This window comes from Pristiophorus japonicus, unplaced genomic scaffold (genome assembly GCF_044704955.1).
Source record: "Pristiophorus japonicus isolate sPriJap1 unplaced genomic scaffold, sPriJap1.hap1 HAP1_SCAFFOLD_761, whole genome shotgun sequence".
In the NCBI taxonomy this organism is placed as follows: Eukaryota; Metazoa; Chordata; class Chondrichthyes; family Pristiophoridae; genus Pristiophorus; species Pristiophorus japonicus.
Genome location: NW_027254678.1, coordinates 7,135 through 33,649, shown reverse-complemented (window position 1 = coordinate 33,649; position 26,515 = coordinate 7,135). Strand labels below are relative to the sequence as shown.

Here is a 26,515-nt window from a genome sequence, read left to right as displayed (position 1 = left end):
GGAGAGAGAGAGGGAAGGAGGAGGAGGGAGGAGAAAGAGAGACGGGGAGGGAGAGAGAGAGAGATGGGGAGGGAGAGAGAGATGGGGAGGGAGAGAGAGAGGGGGAGGGAGAGAGAGAGTAGGAAGGGAGAGAGAGGAGGAAGGAGAGGGGATGGATCGAGAGAGAGCATGAGGGAGAGAGGTAGCGGTGGAGAGAGAGAGGGGAGGGAGAGAGAGGGGGAGGGAGAGAGAGAGAGAGGGGGGAGGGAGAGAGAGAGGGGGAGGGAGAGAAAGAGAGAGAGGGCGAGGGAGAGAGTGATGGAGTGGGGGAGGGAAGGATAGAGTGGGGGAGGGAGAGAGAGAGAGGGGGAGGCAGTGAGAGAGAGAGGGGAGGCGAGAAAGAGAGAGAGGGAGGCAGAGAGAGAGAGGGGGAGGGTAAGAGAGCGAGGGGGGAGGGGAGAGAGAGAGAGTGGGGAAAGAGAGAGGGGGAGGGAGAAAGAGAGAGGGGAGGGAGAGAGAGAGAGGGGGAAGGAGAGAGAGAGAGACAGGGAGGTAGAGAGAGGGTGAGGGAGAGAGACAGAGGGTGGAGAGAGAAGGGGCAAGGGGAAAGATAGGAAGGAGGCGGGCAGAGTGGGAGTAGAGGGAAAAGCAGACCCGAACTCCACGAGGGGAGGAGTGTGGACAGTTTTACCAGGGAGCAATGGAACACCCAGAAACCCCCGCTGGGACTCACCACTTGCACCACCTCCGACTTCCGCTCGTTCTCAAGTCTCCGCTTCAAATTGTCCTCGCGTCGTAATCGCTTCTCCTGTTTTTGGGGGTGGGTGGTGGGGAAATAGGAGAATCTGTCAAACTGACCAACAACTAATGCTTCTGCATCATTCGAGTTAGATGGGGTACTCCTCAAACCCCCCACCCACCCCCCCCCCACAACCTAACTGGGAACGGAGGCATACAAAACTCTTTATAGTTTTATAATTTAAAAATAAACTCCTTCAGGACTCCCCTTAGCCTGCTGTGCTGTTTTGGAAACAGCACTAAGTTGCATTTATATGGCGCCTTCAAAACAGTAAGACCTCATTGAACCAGTGCATGTTGCTGCTGAAACTCTGCATTTGTATCACGAATTTATCATGAAAACCCATGGCGCTGAACGGGAGCGAAAATCAGACCCAAATTTGACACCGAGCCACATAAGGAGATATTAGGACAGGTGACTTGATCATAGTCGGTTTTTTTAGGAGACGAGGGGGAGACTTAGGACCTTGGCGTGTGAAGGCACGGCTGCCAATGGAGGCGTGATTAAAATCAGGGTTGCACTGTATTCGAAGAGCGCAGAGATCTGGGAGTGGTGTAGGGACTGGAGGAGGTTACAGAGATAGGGAGGGGTGCAGGGTCTGGAGGCGGTTACAGAGATAGGGAGGGGTGTAAGGGCTGGAGGAGGTTACAGAGATCGGGAGGGGTGTAGGGACTGGAGGAGGTTACAGAAATAGGGAGGGGTGTAGGGGCTGGAGAAGGTTAGAGAGATAAGGAGGGGTATAGGGACTGGAGGAGGTTACAGAGATAGGGAGGGGTGTAGGGTCTGGAGCAGGTTACAGAGATAGGAAGGGGTGTAAGGGCTGGAGGTTACAGAGATAGGGAAGGTTGCAGGGCTGGAGGAGGTTACAGAGATAGGGAGGGGTGTAGGGGCTGGAGGAGATTATAGAGATAGGGAGGTGTATAGGGACTGGAGGAGGTTACAGAGATAGGGAAGGTTGCAGGGCTGGAGGAGATTACAGAGATAGGGAGGGATGTAGGGGCTAGAGGCAGTTACAGAGATAGGGAGGGGTGTAGGGGCTGGAGAAGGTTACAGAGATAGGGATGTGTGTAGGGGCTGGAGGAGGATACAGAGATAGGGAGGGGTGCAGGCGTTGGAGGAGGTTACACAGATAAGGAGGGGTGTAGGGGCTGGAGGAGGTTACAGAGATAGGGAGGGGTGTAGGGCTGGAGGGGGTTATAGAGATAGAGAGGCGTTTCGGCTGGAGGAGGTTACAGAGATAGCGAGGGGTGCAGGCTGGAGGAGGATACAGAGATAGGGAGGGGTGTAAGCTGGAGGAGGATACAGAGATAGCGAGGGGTGCAGGCTGGAGGAGGATACAGAGATAGGGAGGGTTGCAGTGGCTGGAGGAAGTTACAGAGGTAGGTAGGGCTGGAGGAGGTTACAGAGATATGGAGGGTTGTAGGGACTGGAGTAGGTTACAGAGATATCGAGGGGTGCAGGCGTTGGAGGAGGTTACACAGATAAGGAGGGGTGTAGGGGCTGGAGGAGGTTACAGAGATAGGGAGTGGTGTAGGGCTGGAGTGGGTTATAGAGATAGGGAGGTGTGCAGGCTGGAGGAGGTTACAGTGATCGGGAGGGGTGTAAGCTGGAGGAGGTTACAGAGATAGTGAGGGGTGCAGGCTGGAGGAGGATACAGAGATAGGGAGAGTTGGGTTCCTATTTCTTATGAGCCAGCACCTTCAGGGGAGGTGAGGGAGGGGAACCTGTGAGTGTTGAACTGAACCCAGCCAGAGTCTTGCTGCAGCTATATAGGGTATTGGTGAGGTCACACCTGGAATACTGTGTGCAGTTTTGGTTTCCATATTTAAGAAAGGATATATTTGCTTTGGAGGCAGTTCAGAGAAGGTTCATGTGGTTGATTCCACGGATAAGGGGGTTGACTTATGAGGAAAGGTTGAGTAGGTTGGGCCTCTACTCATTGGAATTCAGAAGAATGAGAGGTGAACTTATCAAAACGTATAAGATTATGAGGGGGCTTGACAAGGTGGATGCAGAGAGGATGTTTCCACTGATGGGGGAGACTAGAACTAGGGGGCATGATCTTAGAATAAGGGGCCGCCCATTTAAAACTGAGATGAGGAGGAATTTCTTCTCTCAGAGGATTGTAAATCTGTGGAATTCGCTGTTTGAGAGCTGTGGAAGCTGGGACATTGAATAAATTTAAGACAGAAATAGACAATTTCTTAACCGATAAGGGAATACGGGGTTTTGGGGAGCGGGCGGGGAAGTGGAGCTGAGTCCATGATCGGATCAGCCATGATCTTATTAAATGGCGGAGCAGGCTTGAGGGGCCTCATGGCCTATTCCTATTTCTTATGTTCTTATTAGCCAGCACATTCAGGGCAGGAGAGGGAGGGGAACCAGCCTTGAACTGTCGCCGGGGTTTCTCAGTATAAACAGGGGGATGTGTGTTGAGACAGGATGTCTCAGCTCTCCTCCTTTAAAGGGACGAGGAGGGGGGCCTGGGCTGAATGGCCCCTGCTATATGACATCACTGCAGTGCCTAGCAACCAACCTCCCAGAGCCCTGCTCATTATGGGCTGGCAGTGTTTGATGGGACAGTGTAGAGGGAGCGTTACTCTGTATCGAACCCCGTGCTGTACCTGCCCTGGGATTGTTTGATGGGACAGTGTAGAGGGAGCTTTACTCTGTATCTAACCCTTATGCTGTACCTGCCCTGGGAGTGTTTGATGACACAGTGTAGAGGGAGCTTTACTCCATATCTAACCCATGCTGTACCTGCCCTGAGAGTGTTTGACAGGACAGTGTAAAGGGAGTTTTATTCTGTATCTAACTCCGTGCTGTACCTGCCGTGGGAGTGTTTGATGGGACAGTGTAGAGGGAGCTTTACTCTGTATGTAACCCTGTGCTGTACCTGCCCTGGGAATGTTTGATGGAACAGTGCAAACGGAGCTTTACGCTGTATCTAATCAATGCTGTACCTGCCCTGGGAGTGTTTGATGGGACAGTGTAGAGGAAGCTTTACTCTGTATCTAACCTCGTGCTGTACCTGCCCTGGGAGTGTTTGATGGGACAGTGTAGAGGGAGCTTTACTCTGTATCTAACCTCGTGCTGTACCTGCCCTGGGAGTGTTTGATGGGACAGTGTAGAGGGAGCTTTACGCTGTATCTAACCTCGTGCTGTACCTGCCCTGGGAGAGTTTGATGGGACAGTGTAGAGGAAGCTTTACCCTGTATCTAACCCCGTGCTGTACCTGCCCTGGGAGAGTTTGATGGGACAGTGTAGAGAGAGCTTTACTCTGTATCTAACCTCGTGCTGTACCTGCCCTGGGAGTGTTTGATGGGACAGTGTAGAGGGAGCTTTACTCTGTATCTAACCCCGTGCTGTACCTGCCCTGGGAGTGTTTGATGGGACAGTGTAGAGGGAGCTTTACTCTGTACCTAACCCCGTGCTTTCCCTGCCCTGGGAGTGTTTGATGGGACAGTGTAGAGGGAGCTTTACTCTGTATCTAACCCACGCTGTACCTGTCCTTGGGAGGCTCGAGGGGATGACGGCCTACTCCTGTTCCTATTTCTTATGTAATGCGCTGCCTGAAAGGATGATGGGGCAGATTCAATCGTCACTTTCAAACGGGGGAATTGGATAAATACTGGAAGGGGAAAGATTTGCCGGGTTGCGGGGAAAGAGCAGGTGGGGGTGTGGGACTGATTGGATCGCTCTGTCACAGAGCCGGCACGGGCTCGATCGGTCTAATTTCTCTTTCTGTGCTGCACTCATCATCATCATCATAGGCAGTCCCTCAGAATCGAGGAAGACTTGCTTCCACCCTGAAAGTGAGTCCTTAGGTGGCTGAACAGTCCAACAGGGGAACCACAGTCCCTGTCACACGTGGGGCAAACAGTGATTGAGGGAAAGGGAGGGTGGGACTGGTTTGCCGCACGCTCCTTCCGCTGCCTGCGCTTGGTCTATGCATGCTCTCAGCGATGAGACTCGAGGTGCTCAGCGCCCTCCCGGATGCTCTTCCTCTACTTAGGGCGGACTAGTCTTTGGCCAGGAACTCCCAGGTGTCGGTGGGGATGTTGCACTTTATCAGGGAGGCTTTGAGGGTGTCCCTGCAACATTTCCTCTGCCCACCTTTGGCTCGTTTGCCGTGAAGGAGTTCCGAGTAGAGCGCTTGCTTTGGGAGTCTCGTGTCTGGGGCATGTGGACAATGTGGCCTGCCAAGCGGAACTGATCGAGTGTGGTCAGTGCTTCAATGCTGGGGATGTTGGCCTGGTCGAGGACGTTAACGTTGGTGCGTCTGTCCTCCCAGGGGATTTGTAGGATCTTGTGGAGACATCGTTGGTGGTATTTCTCCAGCGACTTGAGGTGTCTACTGTACATAGTCCATGTTTCTGAGCCATACAGGAGGGCGGGTATTACTACAGCCCTGTAGACCATGAGCTTGGTACCATGTGCTGTACTATTCCAATGTAAACACATCACGTTGTAATTACACTCTCCGGCCAGTGGAGGCGCTGCAGCTTCAACAGCTCACCCCCGCCGTGAGCGGGAAGTCCTGGATCCCAGCTGGGAAGTCACGCAGTGCTTACTTAACAGCGACGAAGGCTCAAGTTGACCAGGCTTCAGTTTACCGCTACCCAGTGAACCGCACACTTCACCCCCTCGAGGAACTGGAGCGGGGGCAGGGGCGGAATGGGGAGAGAGAATCGAGGGACATCAATCCGACCCCCTCCCCCTCTGCCACTCAGAGACACCCCACCCTCTCCACTCGCTCCCCCCCCCCCCCGTTCTCGGGCAGCACAGCCCTTGTCCCGGCTTCTGTTTGGGGGAGCCCTGGGGGTCCCGTCCCCCCCCCCCCACCCCACGAGACACCCGCCACTTTCTCCCCCCGCCGGCCTTCCTGGAGCTGCTGGACCAACTCTTTCACCATCTGGTGCTCCCTCCGCGCCGTCACCTTCTTCTCCCAGGTCGTGCAAAGTGGTTTATCCCGCACCATCTCGGAGAACCTGCGACACAGGCAGGGGGAGGGGGTCAGACTGTCTGTCTGTGTCTGTGTGGCTGTCTCTCTCTCTCTCTCTTTCTCTCTCCCCCAGTCTCTCTCTCTCTCTCTCCAACCCCCAGTCTCTCTCTCTCTCTCTCCCCCTCCAATCTCTCTCCCTTTCTCCCCCCGTCTCTCTCTCTCTCTCCCCCAAGTCTCTCTCCCTCCCCCAGTCTCACTCTCTCTCCACCACCCCCCAGTCTCACTCTCTCTCCACCCCTCCCAGTCTCTCTCTCCCCCCAGTCTCTCTCTGCACCCCCCAGTCTCTCTCTTTCCCCCCCAAGTCTCTCTCTCCCCCCCCGAGTCTCTAACCCCCGCCAAGTCTCTCTCTCCCTCCCCCAGTCTCTCTCCACCCCCCCCCAGTCTCACTCTCTCTCCACCCCCCCCAGTCTCTCTCTCCCCCCCGAGTCTCTAACCCCCCCCAAGTCTCTCTCTCCCCCCGCAGTCTCTCTCGCTCTCCACCCCCCAGCCTCTCTCTCTCTCCACCCCCCAGTCACTCTCTCCCTCCACCCCCGAGTCTCTCTCTCTCTCTCCACCCCCCAGTCACTCTCTCTCCACCCCCGTCTCTCTCTCCACCCTCCAGTCTCTCTCTCTCTCCACCCCCCAGTCTCTCTCTCTCTCCACCCCCGAGTCTCTCTCTCTCTCCACCCCCAGTCTCTCTCTCTCTCCCCCAAGTCCCTCTCTCTCCTGCCCCAGTCTCTCTCTCTCCCCCAGTCTCTCTCTCTCTCCAACTCCCAGTCTCTCTCTCTCCCCCCAAGTCTCTCTCTCTCTCTCCCGCCCCAGTCTCTCTCTCCCCCCCACCCCCCCAGTCTCTCTCGCTCTCTCCCCCCTCCAGTTTCTCTCCCCCCCCAGTCTCTCTCTCCCCCCAAGTCTCTCTCTCCCCCCCAGTCTCTCTCTCCCCCCCCCAAAGTCTCTCTCTCCCACCCCAGACTCTCTCGCTCTCTCCCCCCCAGTCTCAATCGCTCTCTCCCCCCTCCAGTCTCTCTCCCCCCCCAAGTCTCTATCTCCCTCCCCCCCCAGTCTCTCTCTCTCTCTCCACCCCCCCCAGTCTCTCTCTCTCTCCCCCCCACAGTTTCTCTCTCCCTCCCCACCCCCCGCAGTCTCTCCCTCCCCGCCCCCCGCAGTCTCTCTCTCCCCAGTCTCTCTCCCAGCACTGATCCCTGTGGCACCCCACTAGTTACTGATTGCTAACCAGAGAATGACCCATTTATCCCGACTCTCTGTTTTCTGCTATTTAGCCAATCCTCTATCCATGCGAATATATTACCCCCAACCCCGTGAACTTTTATCTTGTGCAGTCACCTTTTATGTGGCACCTTGTCAAATGCCTTCTGGAAATCCAAATACACATCCACTGGTTCCCCCTTATCCACCCTGCTGATTACATCCTCAAAGAACTCCAGCAAATTTGCAAACATGAGGGAAGTAACATTCGCACCACACAAGTGCCAGGCAATGACTATCTCCAACAAGCGAGAGTCTAACCACTGCCCCATGACATTCAACGGCATTACCATCGCCGAATCCCCCACCATCAACATCCTGGGGGTCACTATTGACCAGAAACTTAACTGGACCAGCCACATAAATACTGTGGCCACAAGAGCAGGTCAGAGGCTGGGTATTCTGCGGCGAGTGTCTCACTTCCTGACTCCCCCAAACTTTTCCACCATCTACAAGGCACAAGTCAGGAGTGTGATGGAACACTCCCCACTTGCCTGGATGAGTTGCAGCTCCAACAACACTCGAGAAGCTCGACACCATCCAGGACAATGCAGCCCGTTTGATCGGCACGCTACCCACCACCTTCAACATTCACTCCCTCCACCACCGGCGCACCGTGGCTGCCGTCTGTACCATCGACACGATGCACTGCAGCAACTCGCCAAGGCTTCTTCGGCAGCACCTCCCAAACCTGCGACCTCTACCACCCAGACGGACAAGGGCAGCAGGCGTATGGCAACACCACCATCTCCAATTTCCCCTCTGAGTCACACACCATCCTGACTTGGAAATATATCGGCCGTTCCTTCATCGTCACTGGGTCACAATCCTGGAACTCCCTCTCTAACAGCACTGTGGGAGCACCTTCACCACACGGACTGCAGCGGTTCAAGAAGGCGGCTCACCACCACCTTCTCAAGGGGCGATTAGGGATGGGCAATAAATTACGGCCTTGCCAGCGATGCCCACAATCCCAGGGAACCAATTGAAGCCGTCGCTCGGACCAAGCGTGACCTCCGACTTCGCCGTCAGCCACTTGGCCAATTTTCGGATATGGCGCCAAGCTTGGCATTGGGTGAATGGTGACCTCTGACCCGGGAATAGCGGTCAAGGCCAGGGCTGCCCTCGGGAACTGCCGCGGGGTCGTGGGGGGGTGACCGTCCGTTCACTGCACGGCCAATCAGGGACTGGGCACTCACTGCCCGGCCAATCAGGGACTGGGCACGCACTGCCCGGCCAATCAGGGACTGGGCACTCACTGCCCAGCCAATCAGGGACTGGGCACTCACTGCCCGGCCAATCAGGGACTGGGCGCTCACTGCCCGGCCAATCAGGGACTGGGTGCTCACTGCCCGGCCAATCAGGGACTGGGTGCTCACTGCCCGGCCAATCAGGGACTGGGCGCTCACTGCCCGGCCAATCAGGGACTGGGAACTCACTGCCCGGCCAATCAGGAACTGGGTACTCATTGCCCGGCCAATCACAGCATGGTCCCATTGTCCTCTCCCCCAATCACAGCGCGGTCCCCATTGCCCTCTCATAAGAACATAAGAATTAGGAACAGGAGTCGGCCATCCAGCCCCTCGAGCCTGCTCCGCCATTCAATAAGATCATGGCTGATCTGGTCGTGGACTCAGCTCCACTTACCCACCCTCTCCCCGTAACCCTTAATTCCCTTATTGGTTAAAAATCTATCTATCTTTGACTTGAAAACATTCAATGAGCCAGCCTTAACTGCTTCCTTGGGCAGAGAATTCCACAGATTCACAACCCTCTGGGAGAAGAAATTCTTTCTCAACTCGGTTTTAAATTGGCTCCTCCGTATTTTGAGGCTGTGCCCCCTAGTTCTAGTCTCCCCCACCAATGGAAACAACCTCTCTGCCTCTATCTTGTCTATCCCTTTCATGGTTTTAAATGTTTCTATAAGATCACCCCTCATCCTTCTGAACTCCAATGAGTAAAGACCCAGTCTACTCAATCTATCTTCATAAGGTTACCCCCTCATCTCCGGAATCAGCCGAGTGAATCGTCTCTGTACCCCTTCCAAAGCAAGTATATCCTTCCTTAAGTAAGGTGACCAAAACTGCACGCAGTACTCCAGGTGCGGCCTTACCAATACCTTATACAGTTGCAGCAAGACCTCCCTGCTTTTGTACTCCATCCCTCTCGCAATGAAGGCCAACATTCCATTTGCCTTCCTGATTATCTGCTGCACCTGCAAACTAACCTTTTGGGATTCATGCACAAGCTCATCCAAAAAGAGTTTCATGCACAAGCTCAGTTGGGAGAGCATTAGACTGAAGATCTAAAGGTCTCTGGTTCAATCCTGGGTTTGCCTACGGCCACACTAGTCTGAAAACGCCCGATCTCGTCTGATCTTGGAAACTAAGCAGAGTCAGGCCTGGTTAGTACTTGGATGGGAGACTGCCTAGGAATACCAGGTGCAGTAGGAAGCGTTTCCGTAGTGTCGTGGTTATCACGTTCGCCTAGCACGCGAAAAGTCCCCGGTTCGAAACCGAGCAGGAACATTTACCCAGGTCGGGTGGCACGGTTCAATGTGTTTTGTTTTGCAGATAAACTCCAAAAAGAGTTTCATGCACAAGGAACCCCAGGTCCCTCTGCACCTCAGCATGTTGTAATTTCTCCCCATTCAAATAATATTCCCTTTTACTGTTTTTTTTCCCAAGGTGGATGACCTCACACTTTCTGACATTGTATTCCATCTGCCAAACCTTAGCCCATTTGCTTAACCTTTGCAAATCTCTTTGCAGCCTCTCTGAGTCCTCTACACAATCCGCTTTCCCACTAATCTTAGTGTCATCTGCAAATTTTGTTGCACTACACTCTGTCCCCTCTTCTAGGTCATCTATGAATATTGTAAACAGTTGTGGTCCCAGCACCGATCCCTGTGGCACACCACTAACCACCGATTTCCAACCCGAAAAGGACCCATTTATCCCGACTCTCTGCTTTCTGTTCGCCAGCCAATTCTCTATCCACGCTAATACATTTCCTCTGACTCCGCGTACCTTTATCTTCTGCAGTAACCTTTTGTGTGGCACCTTATCGAATGCCTTTTGGAAATCTAAATACACCACATCCATCGGTACACCTCTATCCACCATGCTCGTTATATCCTCAAAGAATTCCAGTAAATTAGTTAAACATGATTTCCCCTTCATGAATCCATGCTGCGTCTGCTTGATTGCACTATTCCTATCTAGATGTCCCGCTATTTCTTCCTTAATGATAGTTTCAAGCATTTTCCCCACTACAGATGTTAAACTAACCGGCCTATAGTTACCTGCCTTTTGCCTGCCCCCTTTTTTAAACAGAGGCGTTACATTAGCTGCTTTCCAATCCGCTGGTACCTCCCCAGAGTCCAGAGAATTTTGGTAGATTATAACGAATGCATCTGCTATAACTTCCGCCATCTCTTTTAATACCCTGGGATGCATTTCATCAGGACCAAGGGACTTGTCTACCTTGAGTCCCATTAGCCTGTCCAGCACTACCCCCCTAGTGATAGTGATTGTCGCAAGGTCCTCCCTTCCCACATTCCTGTGGCCTGTAAATTTTGGCATGGTTTTTGTGTCTTCCACTGTGAAGACGGAAGCAAAATAATTGTTTAAGGTCTCAGCCGTTTCCACATTTCCCATTATTAAATCCCCCTTTTCATCTTCTAAGGGACCAACATTTACTTTAGTCACTCTTTTCCGTTTTATATATCTGTAAAAGCTTTTACTATCTGTTTTTATGTTTTGCGCAAGTTTACCTTCGTAATCTATCTTCCCTTTCTTTATTGCTTTTTTAGTCTTTCTTTGCTGTTGCTTAAAATTTTTCCAATCCTCTAGTTTCCCACTAACCTTGGCCACCTTATACGCATTGGTCTTTGATTTGATACTTTCCTTTATTTCCTTGGTTATCCACAGCTGGTTATCCCTTCTCTTGCCGCCCTTCTTTTTCACTGGAATATATTTTTGTTGCGCACTATGAAAGAACTCCTTAAAAGTCCTCCACTGTTTCTCAATTGTGCCACCGTTTGGTCCTTGTTTCCAGTCTGCTTTAGCCAACTCTGCCCTCATCCCACTGTAGTCCCCTTTGTTTAAGCATAGTATGCTCGTTTCTGACACAACTTCCTCATCCTCAATCTGTATTACAAATTCAACCATATTGTGATCACTCATTCCGAGAGGATCTTTTACTAGGAGATCGTTTATTATTCCTGTCTCATTATACAGGACCAGATATAAGATAGCTTGCTCCCTTGTAGGTTCTGTAACATACTGTTCTGAGAAACAATCCCGTATGCATTCTATGAATTCCTCCTCCAGGCTACCCCTTGCGATTTGATTTGACCAATCGATATGTAGGTTAAAATCCCCCATGACTACTGCTGTTCCTTTTTCACATGCCTCCATTATTCCCTTGATTATTGTCCACCCCACCGTGAAGTTATTATTTGGGGGCCTATAAACTACGCCGACCAGTGACTTTTTCCCCTTACTATCTCTAATCTCCACCCACAATGATTCAACATTTTGTTCATTGGAGCCAATAAGTTCTCTCACAACTGCCCTGATATCATCCTTTATTAACAGAGCTACCCCACCTCCTTTCCCTTTTTGCCTCTCTTTCTGAATCGTTCTATACCCCTGTATGTTTAATTCCCAGTCTTGGCCACCCTGCAACCATGTTTCTGTAATGGCCACCAAATCATACCCATTTGTAATGATTTGTGCCGTCAACTCATTTACTTTATTTCGAATCACAATCACAGTGTGGCCCCCATTGCCCTCTACCCCAACCAGAGTGCGGCCCCATTGCCCTCTCCCCCAATCAGAGCGTGGCCCCATTGCCCTCTCCCCCAATCAGAATGTGGCCCCCATTGTCCACTCCCCCAATCAGAGCGTGGCCCCATTGCCCTCTCCCCCAATCAGAATGTGGCCCCTATTGTCCACTCCCCCAATCAGAGCGTGGCCCCATTGCCCTCTCCCCCAATCAGAGCGTGGCCCCATTACCCTCTCCCCAATCAGAATGTGGCCCCCATTGTCCACTCCCCCAATCAGAGCATGGCCCCCATTGTCCTTTCCCCCAATCAGAGCGCCGTCCCATTGTCCTTTCCCCCAATCAGAGCGCCGTCCCATTGTCCTCTCCCCCAACCAGAGCATGGGTCCCATTGTCCTTTGCCCAATCAGAGCGCAGTCCCATTGTCCTCTCCCCCAATCAGAGCGTGGGTCCCATTGTCCTTTCCCCCAATTAGAGCGCTGCCCCATTGTCCTCACCCTCCAATCTGAGCGCAGACCCTCGCCCCCACCACGTGCCCATTGTCCACCAGACCAATCAGAGCGCAGCCCCCATGTACCCCTGAACCAATCAGAGCGTGGCCTGCATGTGCCTATTGTCCACCAGACCAATCAGAGCGTGGCCCCCATGGCCCCCCCTGAACCAATCAGAGCGTGGCCCCCCATGTCCCCCCCCCCCGAGCCAATCAGAGCGCGGCCCCCACGTGCCCATTGTCCACCGGACCAATCAGAGCGTGGCCCCCACAGGCCCATTGTCCCCCTGAACCAATCAGAGCGCAGCTCCCACGTGACTATTGTCCACCGGGCGAATCAGAGCGCGGCCCCCATGGCCCCCCACCGCCAATCAGAGCGCGGCACCCACGTGTCCACTGGACCAATCAGAGCGCGGCCCCCATGTGCCCATTGTCCCCCTGAACCAATCAGAGCGCGGCGCCCACTGCCCATTGTCCACCGGACCAATCAGAGCGTGGACCCGCGCCCCCCACGTGCCCCATTGTCCCCCACAGACCAATCAGCCCGCGGTCCTTCGCTCTCTGCACCAATCAGAGCGCGGCCCCTCACCTGCGGCCGTTGTGTTTCCCGGTGCGGGGGGCGGGCGCTCTCTCCCTCGCCCTCTCACTGTCTGGGGCTTGGAGGCTGAGGCTGAGGGGCCGGGACCAGAGGCTGAAGCTCGGGGAGGCTGGTCTGAGGGCCCGGGGCCGGCCTCTCTCCCTGTCCCCGGGTCGCCACTGTCCCAGGCCCGCGCTCCTCCCCCGCGGGGCTGCAGCTTCTCCCGCTCCGTGTCTCCAGGGCCTCCCGCCGGCGCTGACCTCGCATCCTGCGCCCTCTGCGCTGAACGTCATCGGGTGGGCGGCGCCCGCATGCTGGGGGGAGGGGAGAGGAGGGGGCGTGATGACGTCGTGACGTTCCCACTCAGCCCCCGATAGTGCGACGGCGTGACGTCATGGCACAGCGACACAAAGCGGGATTTGAGATCCCGCCCTGCTGTCTGTGACATCAGGATGTGTGTGGTGAGGGGCAGGGGGAGCTCTTCCACCATGGGGGGCCTCACTCTCCAGCTCTTCCACCATGGGTGGGCCTCACACTCCAACTCTTCCACTATTGGGGGCCTCACACTCACACACCAGCTCCTGAATGGTGTCCAATTATGGTCTAACCCAGGTATATGGAGACCAGAACTGTGCACAATGTTCCAAGTGTGGTCTAACCCAGGTATATGGAGACCAGAACTGTGCACAATGTTCCAAGTGTGGTCTAACCCAGGTATATGGAGACCAGAACTGTGCACAGTGCTCCAAGTGTGGTCTAACCCAGGTATATGGAGACCAGAACTGTGCACAATGCTCCAGATGTGGTCTAACCCAGGCATTGGGAGACCAGAACTGTGCACAGTGCTCCAAGTGTGGTCTAACCCAGGTACACCAGTAGGAAGACAGAGGGAGACGAGGATGATTCCCAGGGCCAGAATTGAGCTTGGAGAATGTCGGCCATTTTTAATGATCCGTGACAGGAAGCGTGCGTGACCGTAGCTGAGCGTGACAGGAAGCAGGCATGACGGGGGTCACATAGTTCCAGCTAGGGGACGACTGTGGTAATGTGACTAACAATAAAGAATTCAGGTGGCCTGACAAGTTCCAGGAGTCAATAGCCACCTCAGAGTCTGTGTGTGTTTGTTTGTGAGGTCGGAAAAGAAGAGACAACATTTGGTGACGAAGGTTAGGGTTTCTGGATACCCTCACTGAAGTTTTTTTTATTGGTGCACGATTCCAGTCAAACAACAGAGAGATCCGAGAGGTCCTTTGTTTGCAGAACGAAGCTAAAAATCCAGGGGAGATTACGTGGGGGGGGTGAGGGACCGGCTTGACGACCGGTCAATGGTTGACCCCGATCCATGCCGACACCTGCCCTATTGCCCCTCGCCCTCTCTGCGTATTGCCGGGACCCGAATCTTCGTCTGCTCCGTGCCGCACAACGCGGTGCCTTTCTCGTAGTAGGCGGCCTCGTTCAGGAAGACGGGGCAGACGGAGTGCTGGCTGCTGTACGGAATGGTCTGGCCCGGCCCGGTCAGGAACAGTGGGTCTCCGGGCTCAAGTGTGAACCAGTCCTTGTCCTACGGAGAGATAGAGAGGCGGAGAAATGCATCACACAGGGGGAGCCTGGCCCGGGGACAGGGGGAGCCTGGCCCAGTGGCAGGGGGAGTGGAGGGGATTAGACCCACGCGACACCAAGTGTAAAACCCTCCTTCTTGTTATCAAATCTCTCCATGGCCTCTTCGTACCTCCCTATCTCTGTAACCTCCAGTCCCTACACCCCTCCCTATCTCTGTAACCCCCTCCAGCCCCTACACCCCTCCCTATATCTGTAACCTCCAGTCCCTACACCCCTCCCTATCTCTGTAACCTCCAGCCCCTACACCCCTCCCTATCTCTGTAACCTCCAGTCCCTACACCCCTCCCTATCTCTGTAACTCCCTCCAGCCCCACATCCCTCCCTATCTCCGTAACCTCCTCCAGCCCCTACAACCCACCCCCCACCCAGAGATGTCTGCGCTCCTCTAATTCTGCCCTCTTGAGCATCCCTGATTATAATCGCTCCACCATCGGTGGCCGTGCCTTCTGTTGCCTGGGCCCCAAGCTCTGGAACTCCCTCCCTAAATCTCTCCGCCTCTCTACCTCTCTCTCTCTTCATTCAAGACGCTCCTTAAAACCGACCTTTGAACCAGCTTTTGGTCACCTGCACTAATTTCTCCTTATGCGGCTTGGTGTCAATTTTCTTTTGACACGCTCCTGTGGGACGTTAAAGGCACTATATAAATGCAAGTTATGGTCACTCCACAGGCTCTGTGATGGACTGGCCTGAGTTACAACAACAACTTGTATTTATATAGCGTGTTTAAAGTGGTAAAATGCAAATTATAATTTAAATGGAGAAAGATTGCAAAGTGCCGCAGTACAGCGGGACCTGGGGGTACTTGTGCATGGAACACAAAAGGTTAGTGTGCAGGTACAGCAAGTGATCAGGAAGGCCAATGGTATCTTGGCCTTTATTGCAAAGGGGATGGAGTATAAAAGCAGGGAAGTCTTGCTACAATTATACAGGGTATTGGTGAGGCCACACCTGGAATACTGCGTGCAGTTTTGGTCTCCGTATTTACGAAAGGATATACTTGCTTTGGAGGCAGTTCAGAGAAGGTTCACTTGATGAGGGTGTGAATGTTTAAAAATGTATAGAGACATTGAAGTTGAGAACGTGGGAATTGTATAGGGACAGTATAAGCTAACAAAGAATTCATGGAGGAATAGCCATGACATCTCAGACTCGAGACTGCGAAATGTTACAACACTAACACATATTGAAACAAAACCCACAGCTTGCAGAAAAACCTCAAGGTCTTATTAAATCATGTTATTAACCTGAAACATTAACAGAAGGTCTTTGTTTAAAATCAGACCATACTTAGGTCGGCTTATGAGTGGACAAAGGGAAAGAGGGATCAAAAGGGATAGGCTGAACTAGGATGTCACTCTAGCTTTATCTTGTTATCTTTTGCCGAAAATGTATAACCGTCGTCCCTTTACAATGTAACGTCACTTTGTCCGTAGGAAGTGGGTGCGTTCTATCAGAGTTGCATTCCTTCTGTCTGATAAGGTCCCCGATCGGGATTTGCTTTTTAAATAAAAGCTTGCTTTGTTTAAAGCACAAACGGTATTCATTTCAGTAATTTTGCTGAACCAGATTGAGGTAAAAGAATCTACATTTACATTTGGTGTCAGAAGTGGGATCTCAACGGACGACTGCCGAAAACTTGCGAATTAAGAGCCAGACTAGCCTTGGACGAGACGAGGGGAAAGTGGCCACTGGAGTGAGTATGATTTCAATACTGCTCCAGTTTCCCCCGGTTTCAAAAGTCTGAGGAAAGTTTAGCCACTCGCTGGTTCTCAGGTCGTGTCTGAACGAGATCCAGGACAATCTGGTGAATACCTTTCAAACTTAGAATAGAGATGGAGAGATAGGGAAATTGCGCGGTGACGCAAACCAAGCGGCGACTTGGAAAGATAGGTTAGAATTGCGCGGTGACGCAAACCAAGCGGCAACTTGGAAAGATAGGTTAGAGTAGGTAAGTCTGCCTGGGTTCGACGCCCAGAGCCTGCCTGGGTTCGAGGCCCAGTGTCTGTGTGGGTTCGAGGCCCAAGTAGATCCGTGCGGCGACACGGAAAGTAGGGATAGTTAGAGCTAGATAGGGATAGATGATCAATCATGGATCCAAAAATTAATAGGAAAGAAAAGAGACTCTTGTGAATGTCTGTTTAAATGAGAAATGCTTGTGTGATTTTTACTGTAAAAAAAAAAAAGCCGGGGAGTTGTGGTTTGTTTTAGCTCAAACACAATGAAAGTTTTTTTAACTCTTCGTAGTGTTGTCCTGTATGTGGGAAGTTTAAGAGTGTGAACCTTATTGAATTACGTATATTCGGATGATAAGTTACGGAGCCAGGAAATGCACAAAGGATAGGTTTGTTGAGTAAAAAAAAAAGAAAAAATACATGGTCCCGGTGGTTAAAAAAAAGGATTTAACATGCTCACTTACTTGTCGAAAGAAAACATTCAGAGAAGGCACAGCAAAACAACTGAGATGGATTCAAAAGGATTCAAAAAAAATATTATATTAAATAACACGACCTTGAGGCTGGAACAATTGAGATAACGAAAAGCAGTCCACAGCCTACGTGCCAGACTTCCCTCTAGTTATGGAAAAGACAAAAAAAAAGTAACGTACTAAATAGGTGCTGAAAAAAAAAAATGTGTTCTGAGATTTTAAATTATGAGAAAAATTCCACTGCAGTCTAAAAAAATCACTCCTGTCAAGTTGGCAGAAAAACTCCATTAAATTAGGGCTTTCATTGACAGAAGGAGGACATATTAAAAACCGTAGACGTCTTAAAGAAAGAGTGCACGCACGAGAAATGTATTCAGAGTTCCACTGGGACCTCTGAGAAAGGTATCGATAGACTACGTAGTTAAAATGGTTGGCTTTGCATTGACCGAGGCTGATGACGAAATTGAATTTCAGTAAACAAATAGCTATTAAAAATGTGTGGTCTCGTTTTAAATCAATTAAAAAAATATCTTTGGCAAGTACTTGAATAAGAAGTTAAAAAAATATTGGAGTTTAATCAAATGCTGCCTTTCCTGATGAAAAGATTTTTTTTTCAGATGGTAACGTGAAGTCACGTAATGACATCAGGTTTTCTTACAAACCTGTAAAGGAGTTAACCCTTTCCATTGACAGCCGTTTCATACTGAACATTATCAATTTGGATTTCTTAATAGAAAAAAGACTCACCTAACAGAGGAATGGTGCGATAGTCAGAATAAAAATTAAAACAGAACTAGCTTATGTAATAATACTTGCCTGATACATTAAAGAAATAGATACTCAAACAAAACAAATTGAAGAGTTAAAAGGCTAAGATAAATAAGCTGAAAGGGATCCACAAACCCAACTTAACCCTGACCTCCGATTTCACGGAGTGACCTCGACATGCATGGATATAATGCAGAATCAAGGGACCTGTGTGCCCTGGTAAACCAAACCCTGAGCCCAACTGAGCATGCCCGATTTCTAACTCACCTAGGACGTGCTACTCATGATGCATTGGTGGTTGCTCACCCTAACGATGTCCAGGATCACCTAAACGATATCTTTAATGCTCTCACCACGACCCTTCAGAAGCCCATCAGTATGGAGCCGCCTCGGGTGGAAGGACCAAAACCTGACCCAAGGGGATACCAGATGGAACCGCAGTATTGCGTGCCGGGTTGGGTGGATAAACGGGGATACGGTTATATCAAACACCCAAATGGCCCGGGCCCTGCTAATTACGGACCGCCCTACTGTCCCCAGCCTGGTATGGGAAGAGGTCGGGGCTGGGAAAGACGAGATGGATGCTTTATTTGTGGGCAAGAAGGACATTGGAATAGAAATTGTCCCTCCCGTCAGCACGAAAAAGGAAGAGGAGGAAGAGAAAGGGGGCAAGGGGGGGAAGAGGACTGGGATCTTACACTAACTTCTCCCAGAACAACCCCTTTGGCCAACTGTCCCCCGATTATTCGTATTGACTACGCAGCTTGATTGTGCAGGGACCCTCCCCGGATGACGAACCGATGATATTGTTAAAAATTCGGAATGAGTGGCAACCCTTCTTGATAGATAGAGGAGCCTTCATGTCTTCTGTACAATCAAAGCTTAAACTCCCCGCCTTCACTGAAACACAGAGACTGTCAGGATTCCTGGGACAAGTCTCTACATTCCCGGTGTCAGAACCGGTTAAAATGGGTTACCAGGAAGAATCGGTGGAACATCGAGTTGTTATCACAACCAATCTGGACTGTAACTTGATGGCTGGAGACCTCCTCTGCAAATCCAGTTGCATTTGGAGTGTGGAGATGATGGGATTATTGTAAAGCAGGAAACCCTTAAGCGGCAGTATTATACCACTAGAACCCCTCAGTGGCGGTCTCTGGACCTGCCGCAGGCACCCTATCACGTGACCCTAGCATACGATCCCAGTGGAAAGAATCAGGACCTGCAGAACTTTTATCAGGATCACGAAGGGGAAGTGAAGGAAATTCTATTAAGGGCTAGAGTGACTGGACCGGAAGGGAAGGCAGATTTTGTGGAAATGGACAGCCCCCAACGGTGGCACCACATATTACTCGAAGTATTACCTCCCCACCACGCTAAAGATTTGGAAGTTATGGTGCGCCAGGCTATAGACGAGGCTGACCCTACCAGCCGGGATGTGCAAATTGTAAAACATGGCCGAACAGTCCAATTCCACGGGGACCCCGAGAAGGTCTTAACGACTCTGCAGCATCATACTGGCTTGGACATACCTGACTATGTGGATCCTCATGTGTGGGCAGAGGACCCCTCCCAAGTGGGTTATACTCCCATTGATCCGATTGAGATCCCAGTGCAGGGCAATGTGGACTGGCCCTCTATCCGACAGAACCCACTGAAATCACAAACAATCCTAAACTGACCTTTCGGCACTGTACTGCCATTAATCCGGCCTGTTTTCTTACTGAGCCACCCCAAGATGAGGAAGAACCCAGTCATGATTGTTTATCTTTAATTCAAGAGGCCACATCAGTCAGGGAAGATTTAGTTGATGTACCAATGGAGGACCCAGACTGTATTATGTATGTTGACGGAAGTTCGTCTATTAATCCAGAAGGTACACGAATCTCAGGATACGCCATAGAATCGGGTCTTGGAATCTGCCGCTTTTGAAACCGCCTATTCTGCCCAACAAGCTGAACTATTCGCCCTCACCCGAGCCTGTATCTTGGCCAAAGATCTCAAAGTCAATATCTATACCGACTCTAGGTTTGCCTTTGGGGTGGCCCATGATTTCGGACAATTATGGAAAAATAGGGGATTCCTAACCTCACAGGGGAATGAGATATCCCATAAGCAACTAGTATCTGATTTGTTGCAAGCCCTCATGCTCCCCAAGCACATTGCCGTTGTTAAATGTACCGCCCACACCACCGGAAAATCCCCGGTTGATATAGGGAACCACTGTGCTGACAAAGAGGCTAAACAGGCCTCTCGTGACCAACAGATGGTAGTGCCCAAAATGATGAGTCAGACTAAAAAATCCTGCGAAGGATAAGTTAGCCTCGGAAAAACCAATGCCAACCATCCAAGATGTTATAAAAGCACAGGAGGACGCTCCTGAAAAAGATAAACTGTTGTGGAAATATTATGGATGTACTTATGACAATGTTTCTAAACTCTGGACCACTCCCGCGGAACAGACTTGCATGTCTGACGAGTTGGCTCTATGGGTTATTGAATGTCTGCATTTTGCTATTCATTGTGGAGCAAGGACCACGAGTGACACACTTTTGGCTACTTGGTGGCACCCTAGACTCCAGGCGCTCGCCCAGAACATCAGTAATCGTTGCCTGGTTTGCCAGCAACATAATCCAGGGAAGGGAGTCCCCTGTGATTGGGGTAAAACGCCCCTACCCGAAGGTCCCTTTGAGACATTTCAGTTGGACTACATTGAATTGCAAAAAGTTCAGTGTTACAAATATGTGTTAGTAATAGTAAATGTGTTTAGCAGATGGATTGAAGCCTACCCTACCCTGGACAATAAGGCTCAAACTGTTGTTAAGGTGTTAATGAGGGAAATTGTTCCTAGATATGGTATCTCAGCTCGACTGATGACCACCTATGTTCTTTCTCTGACTCAGGCTCTGCGACTAGCTCACAACCAGGTTCAAGATGCTCACCGCGACCTCCCAGTTTTACCCAAATTGTTCCTCGTGGCACCAGGGAAGTATGGATTCGGAAGGGATTAGAGCCACAATGGGAGGGGCCTTTTCAGGTGTTACTCACTACCCCCACTGCAGCCAAGGTTGAGGGGAAAAGTGCCTGGGTTCACCTGCACCACTGCAAGCTCACCACCCTCTAACGAACCTATTTTACTGGTTATTCTAACTCCTGTTTCTGTTCCAGACTTCCTCGTCTCCATAGCTGAACAAGGCCGTTGGCATCCTAATTGGAACGTGGACCAGTTTGAACTTTTACCTGTAGTGATAGACAGCCAGCTACACCGACGGTGACCTCAGAAGAGAGACGGGAAAACTGAACTCTTTTAATCAGCAAAATAATTGGATTATGTATCTGAATCCTGAGCCATAAGATGAAACTGTGTCTGTATGTCACAGTCTGTATAATAGTGTTGATATATGACAGTTTCGGCGCATGGGAGGGGAGACAGAGACGAGAGCTCCATGTAAACACCTTTTTGTACATGTCTTATGTTTATGCGCAAAATGGGAACTTTTCTAGATGCTGGGTGTGTTCACATTCCCTATACATTCCCTATACATTCCAAAGGGGGAATTCCTTTGCGCCCCGTTCCACTAACCCTAACTGAGACTGTCAGATGGATTCAGAGCCAAACTATCACGAGAGGAGGGGGGCCAATACAATACTGCTGAAGCTCTGGAGGGCATCACAGCTGAAATGGTAGCAATAAGGACCGTAGCATTACAAAACCGAATGGCCCTCGATTACCTATTAGCTGAGAAAGGGGGAACGTGTGCCCTGATAGGATCTGAATGTTGCACTTACATTCCTGATAGTTCAGAAAACATAACCAATCTCGCTGATCACATAAGAAGGGAGGTGAAGAAGTTATCCACACCAGCAGAAGGATCTAGCTGGTTTGATTGGCTATCAGATGGATCTTGGAGATCCTATCTAATTGTTGGTTGCCTTAACCTTTGTTGTAAAGTAATGATGGCAAGGTTAGCAAACCCTCTTGTGGTCAAGGGCTCCCGAGTTATGAGCCAACGAACTAAAGAACTACTCGACACTAACAACAATATGATTCAGGAAATAGAGTGTGAACGGATGAATGCGATACTCCTAGAATGATCCTAAGTGTTATCATGGAATGATAAATGGGGGGAATGTGAATGTTTAAAAATGTATAGAGACATTGAAGTTGAGAATGTGGGAATTGTATAGGGACAGTATAAGCTAACAAAGAATTCATGGAGGAATAGTCATGACATCTCAGACTCGAGACTGCGAAATGTTACAACACTAACACATATTGAAACAAAACCCACAGCTTGCAGAAAAACCTCAAGGTCTTATTAAATCATGTTATTAACCTGAAACATTAACAGAAGGTCTTTGTTTAAAATCAGACCATACTTAGGTCGGCTTATGAGTGGACAAAGGGAAAGAGGGATCAAAAGGGATAGGCTGAACTAGGATGTCACTCTTGCCCTATCTTGTTATCTTTTGCCGAAAATGTATAACCGTCGTCCCTTTACAATGTAACGTCACTTTGTCCGCAGGAAGTGGGTGCGTTCTATCAGAGTTGCATTCCTTCTGTCTGATAAGGTCCCCGATCGGGATTTGCTTTTTAAATAAAAGCTTGCTTTGTTTAAAGCACAAACGGTATTCGTTTCAGTAATTTTGCTGAACCAGATTGAGAGAAAAGAATCTACATTTACAAGGGGGTTGATTTATGAAGAAAGGTTGAGGAGGTTGGGCCTCTACTCATTGGAATTCAGAAGAATGAGAGGTGATCTTATCGAAATGTATAAGATTATGAGGGGGCTCGACAAGCTGGATGCAGAGAGGATGTTTCCACTGATAGGGGAGACTAGAACTAGGGAGCATGATCTTAGAATAAGGGGAAGCCATTTCAAACTGAGATGAGAAGAAATTTCTTCTCTCAGAGGGTTGTAAATCTGTGGAACTCACTGCCTCAGAGAGCTGTGGAATCTGGGACATTGAATAAATTTAAGACAGAGATAGACAGTTTCTTAACCAATAAGGGATTAAGAGGTTATGGGGAGCAGCGGGGAAGTGGACCCGAGTCCATGATCGGATCAGCCATGATCTTATTAAATGGCAGAACAGGCTCGAGGGGCCGTAAGGCCTACTCCTGCTCCTATTTCTTATGTTCTTATGTCCCAAGACGCATCACAGGAGTGTTATAAGACAAAACCAATAAATTTGACACCGAACCGCATAGGGAGATATTAGGGCAGGTGACCAAAAGCTGGTTCAAAGAGTGAGGTTTTACGGAGTGTCATGAAGGAGGAGAGAGAGGTAGAGAGGCAGAGACGTTTAGGGAGGGAGTTCCAAAGCTTGGGGCCCAGGTGACAGAAGGCACGGCCACTGATGGTGGAGCGATTATAATCAGGGATGCTCAAGGGGGCAGAATTAGAGGAGTGCAGACATCTCAGGGGGTTGTGGGGCTGGAGGAGGTTACAGAGATAGGGAGGGGTGTAGGGGCTGGAGGTTGTTACAGGGCAAGGGAGGGGTGTAGGGGCCGGAGGAGGTTACAAAGATAGGGAGGGGTGTAGGGGCTGGAGGAGGTTACAAAGAGAGGGAGGGGTGTAGGGGCTGGAGGAGGTTACAGAGATAGGAAGGGGTGTAGGGGCTGGAGGAGGTTTCAGAGATAGTGAGGTGTGTAGGGGCTGGAGGAGGTTACAGAGATAGGGAGGGCTGTAGGGGCTGGAGGTGATTACAGAGATAGGGAGGGCTGTAGGGGCTGGAGGAGGTTACAGAGATAGGGAGGGCTGTAGGGGCTGGAGGTGATTACAGAGATAGGGAGGGGCAAGGCCATAGAGGAATTTGTAAACAAGGATGAGAATTTTGAAATTGAGGCGTTGCTTAACCGGGAGCCAATGTAGGTCAATGAGCACAGGGGGTGATGGGTGAGCGGGACCCGGTGCGAGTTAGGACACGGGGCAGTGAGCACAGGGGATGATGGGTGAGCGGGACTTGGTACGAGTTAGGACACGGGGCAGTGAGCACAGGGGGTGATGGGTGAGTGGGACTTGGTACGAGTTAGGACACAGGGCAGTGAGCACAGGGGGTGATGGGTGAGCGGGACTTGGTACGAGTTAGAACACTGGGCAGTGAGCACAGGGGGTGATGGGTGAGTGGGACTTGGTACGAGTTAGGACACAGGGCAGTGAGCACAGGGGGTGATGGGTGAGTGGGACTTGGTACGAGCTAGGACATGGGGCAGTGAGCACAGTGGGTGATGGGTGAGTGGGACTTGGTACGAGTTAGAACACTGGGCAGCTGAGTTTTGGATCACCTCTAGTTTACGTCAGGTAGAATGTGGGAGGCCGGCCAGGAGTGCATTGGAATAGTCAAGTCTGGAGGTAACAAAGACATGGTTGAGGGTTTCAGCAGCGGATGAGCTGAGGCAGGGGCGGATGTTACGGAGGGGGAAATAAGCGGTCTTAGTTATGCTGCGGATATGTGGCAGGAAGCTCATTTCACTGACCTGTCTTTCGGGATGGATCACAGCACAAATGTCGCCCTCCTCATCCTTCGGAAAATCTATCTTAGTCACAGGACGATAGACTTCGAGGTCACATTCCGGGAATACGGTCCCTGCAACAGAATTCCAACCAGTCAACGGGGCATTGGGACTAGTTTGGGGAATGACACAGGGCTATGGGGAGAGAGCGGGGCAGTGGGATTAGTTTGAGATTGATACAGGGCTATGGGGAGAGAGCGGGGCAGTGGGATTAGTTTTGGGATTGATACAGGGCTATGGGGAGAGAGTGGGGCAGTGGGATTAGTTTGGGGATTGATACAGGGCTATGGGGAGAGAGCGGGGCAGTGGGATTAGTTTGGGGATTGCTACAGGGCTATGGGGAGAGAGTGGGGCAGTGGGATTAGTTTGGGAAAGATACAGGGATATGGGGAGAGAGTGGGGCAGTGTGATTAGTTTGGGATTGATACAGGGATATGTGGAGAGCACGGGGCAGTGGGATTAGTTGGGATTGATACAGGGCTATGGGGAGAGAGCGGGGCAGCGGGATTAGTTTGGGATTGATAAAGGGCTATGGGGAGAGGCACTGTGTTCAACGTGTGCCTACCCTGGTTGAAGAGCTCGATGAAGTCAAGTGCAGCACGGACAATTTCACGCATCCTCTCCACATTTTCAGCTCTTATTACTCCCTGGGGTAGTGGGCCCAACTCGATCCCAGAAAAAATAACAAGCCGTCCATTTAACAATTGTACTGTCCACTCATCGCGCCCCTCCCTATCTCTGTAACCTCCTCCAACCCCTAAACCCCTCCCTATCTCTGTAACCTCCTCCAACCCCTGCACCCCTCCCTATCTCTGTAACCTCCTCCAGCCCCAAACCCCTCCCTATCTCTGTAACCTCCTCCAGCCCCTACACCCCTCCCTATCTCTGTAACCTCCTCCAGTCCCTACACCCCTCCCTATCTCTGTAACCTCCTCCAGCCCTTACACCCCTCCCTATCTGTGTAACCCTCTCCAGCCCCTCTTTCTGTGTATCAGGCTCGAGGAGCTGAATGAGCCTTCTCCTTGTGTATGGAGAAAGTCAGACTGAACATTGTGAGCTCAAAGTAATATGTGACCTTAGTCTTTTATTGCAGTCTCCAGAGTGCCTCTCCAATCTGTGAAGCTTCCTTAAATACCTGTGCTCCCAAGAGATTCTGGGATTCCTTGGCATTCCAGGGGATGAGCCCTCTGGTGGCTGTACAGAGTAAATACAGATTTACATATATAATACTCCTGTTTCTGTGTAACAGGCTCGAGGGGCTGAATGGACCTCCTCCTCTTGCTATCCAACAGGCTAGAGGGCCGAATGGGCCTCCTGTTCCTGTGTAACAGGCTCGAGGGGCCGAATGGGCCTCCTGTTCCTGTGTAACAGGCTCGAGGGGCCGAATGGGCCTCCTGTTCCTGCGTAACAGGCTCGAGGGGCCGAATGGGCCTCCTGTTCCTGCGTAACAGGCTCGAGGGGCCGAATGGGCCTCCTGTTCCTGTGCAACAGGCTCGAGGGGCCGAATGGGCCTCCTGTTCCTGTGCAACAGGCTCGAGGGGCCGAATGGGCCTCCTGTTCCTGTGCAACAGGCTCGAGGGGCCGAATGGGCCTCCTGTTCCTGTGCAACAGGCTCGAGGGGCCGAATGGGCCTCCTGTTCCTGTGCAACAGGCTCGAGGGGCCGAATGGGCCTCCTGTTCCTGTGCAACAGGCTCGAGGGTCTGAATGGGCCTTCTTCTGTTGCGGGTGTGTGGTGCAATAGACGAGTGGTAATATATTCCATCCTCTAACATTGCTGCTGACTTCCCCTTTGTGTCCACCTCGTGATATCGCTCGGTCTGTGGCCCCGTGTTACTGGTTCACCAACAATGAACAATCATTCACTGCTTCGCATCGCTCAACCTTCCAATCGTTCTCAAAACCCCAGCGGTTCAACCTCAACCCGCGCTTAACTTAGTGAGAGACTCACCCTCTCTCGCTGTCTCCCTCGCCCTCTCTCGCTGTCTCTCTCGCCCTCTCTCGCTGTCTCTCTCGCCCTCTCTCGCTGTCTCTCTCGCCCTCTCTCGCCCTCTCTCGCTGTCTCTCTCACCCTCTCTCGCTGTCTCCCTCGCCCTCTCACGCTGTCTCTCTCGCCCTCTCTCGCTGTCTCTCTCGCCCTCTCTCGCTGTCTCTCTCGCCCTCTCTCGCTGTCTCTCTCGCCCTCTCTCGCTGTCTCCCTCGCCCTCTCTCGCTGTCTCTCTCGCCCTCTCTCACCCTTTCTCGCTGTCTCCCTCGCCCTCTCTCGCTGTCTCTCTCGCCCTCTCTCGCTGTCTCTCTCGCCCTCTC

General features: G+C 51.3%; 2 protein-coding genes and 1 pseudogene across 2 annotated transcripts in view; 2 read left to right on the top strand and 1 right to left on the bottom strand.

Annotated features, from left to right (window-relative positions):
- LOC139256770 (N-acyl-aromatic-L-amino acid amidohydrolase (carboxylate-forming)-like) overlaps nt 1-14,182 on the top strand; it is a 22,098-nt gene extending 7,916 nt beyond the window's left edge. The window contains exons 4-5 of the mRNA XM_070874292.1: nt 5,270-5,403; nt 14,102-14,182. Coding sequence (XP_070730393.1) covers nt 5,270-5,403; nt 14,102-14,182 — 215 coding nt within the window. The remainder of the gene's footprint in view (nt 1-5,269; nt 5,404-14,101) is intronic.
- On the top strand, nt 9,360-9,478 carry LOC139256772 (5S ribosomal RNA; annotated as a pseudogene).
- On the bottom strand, nt 14,100-24,919 carry LOC139256771 (aspartoacylase-like; the record flags this gene model as incomplete). Its single annotated transcript, XM_070874293.1, has 3 exons — nt 14,100-14,441; nt 24,175-24,284; nt 24,776-24,919. Coding segments are annotated over 3 exons (458 nt in total), but the record flags the coding sequence as incomplete, so codon positions are not given.
- Between the last annotated feature and the right edge of the window lie 1,596 nt (nt 24,920-26,515).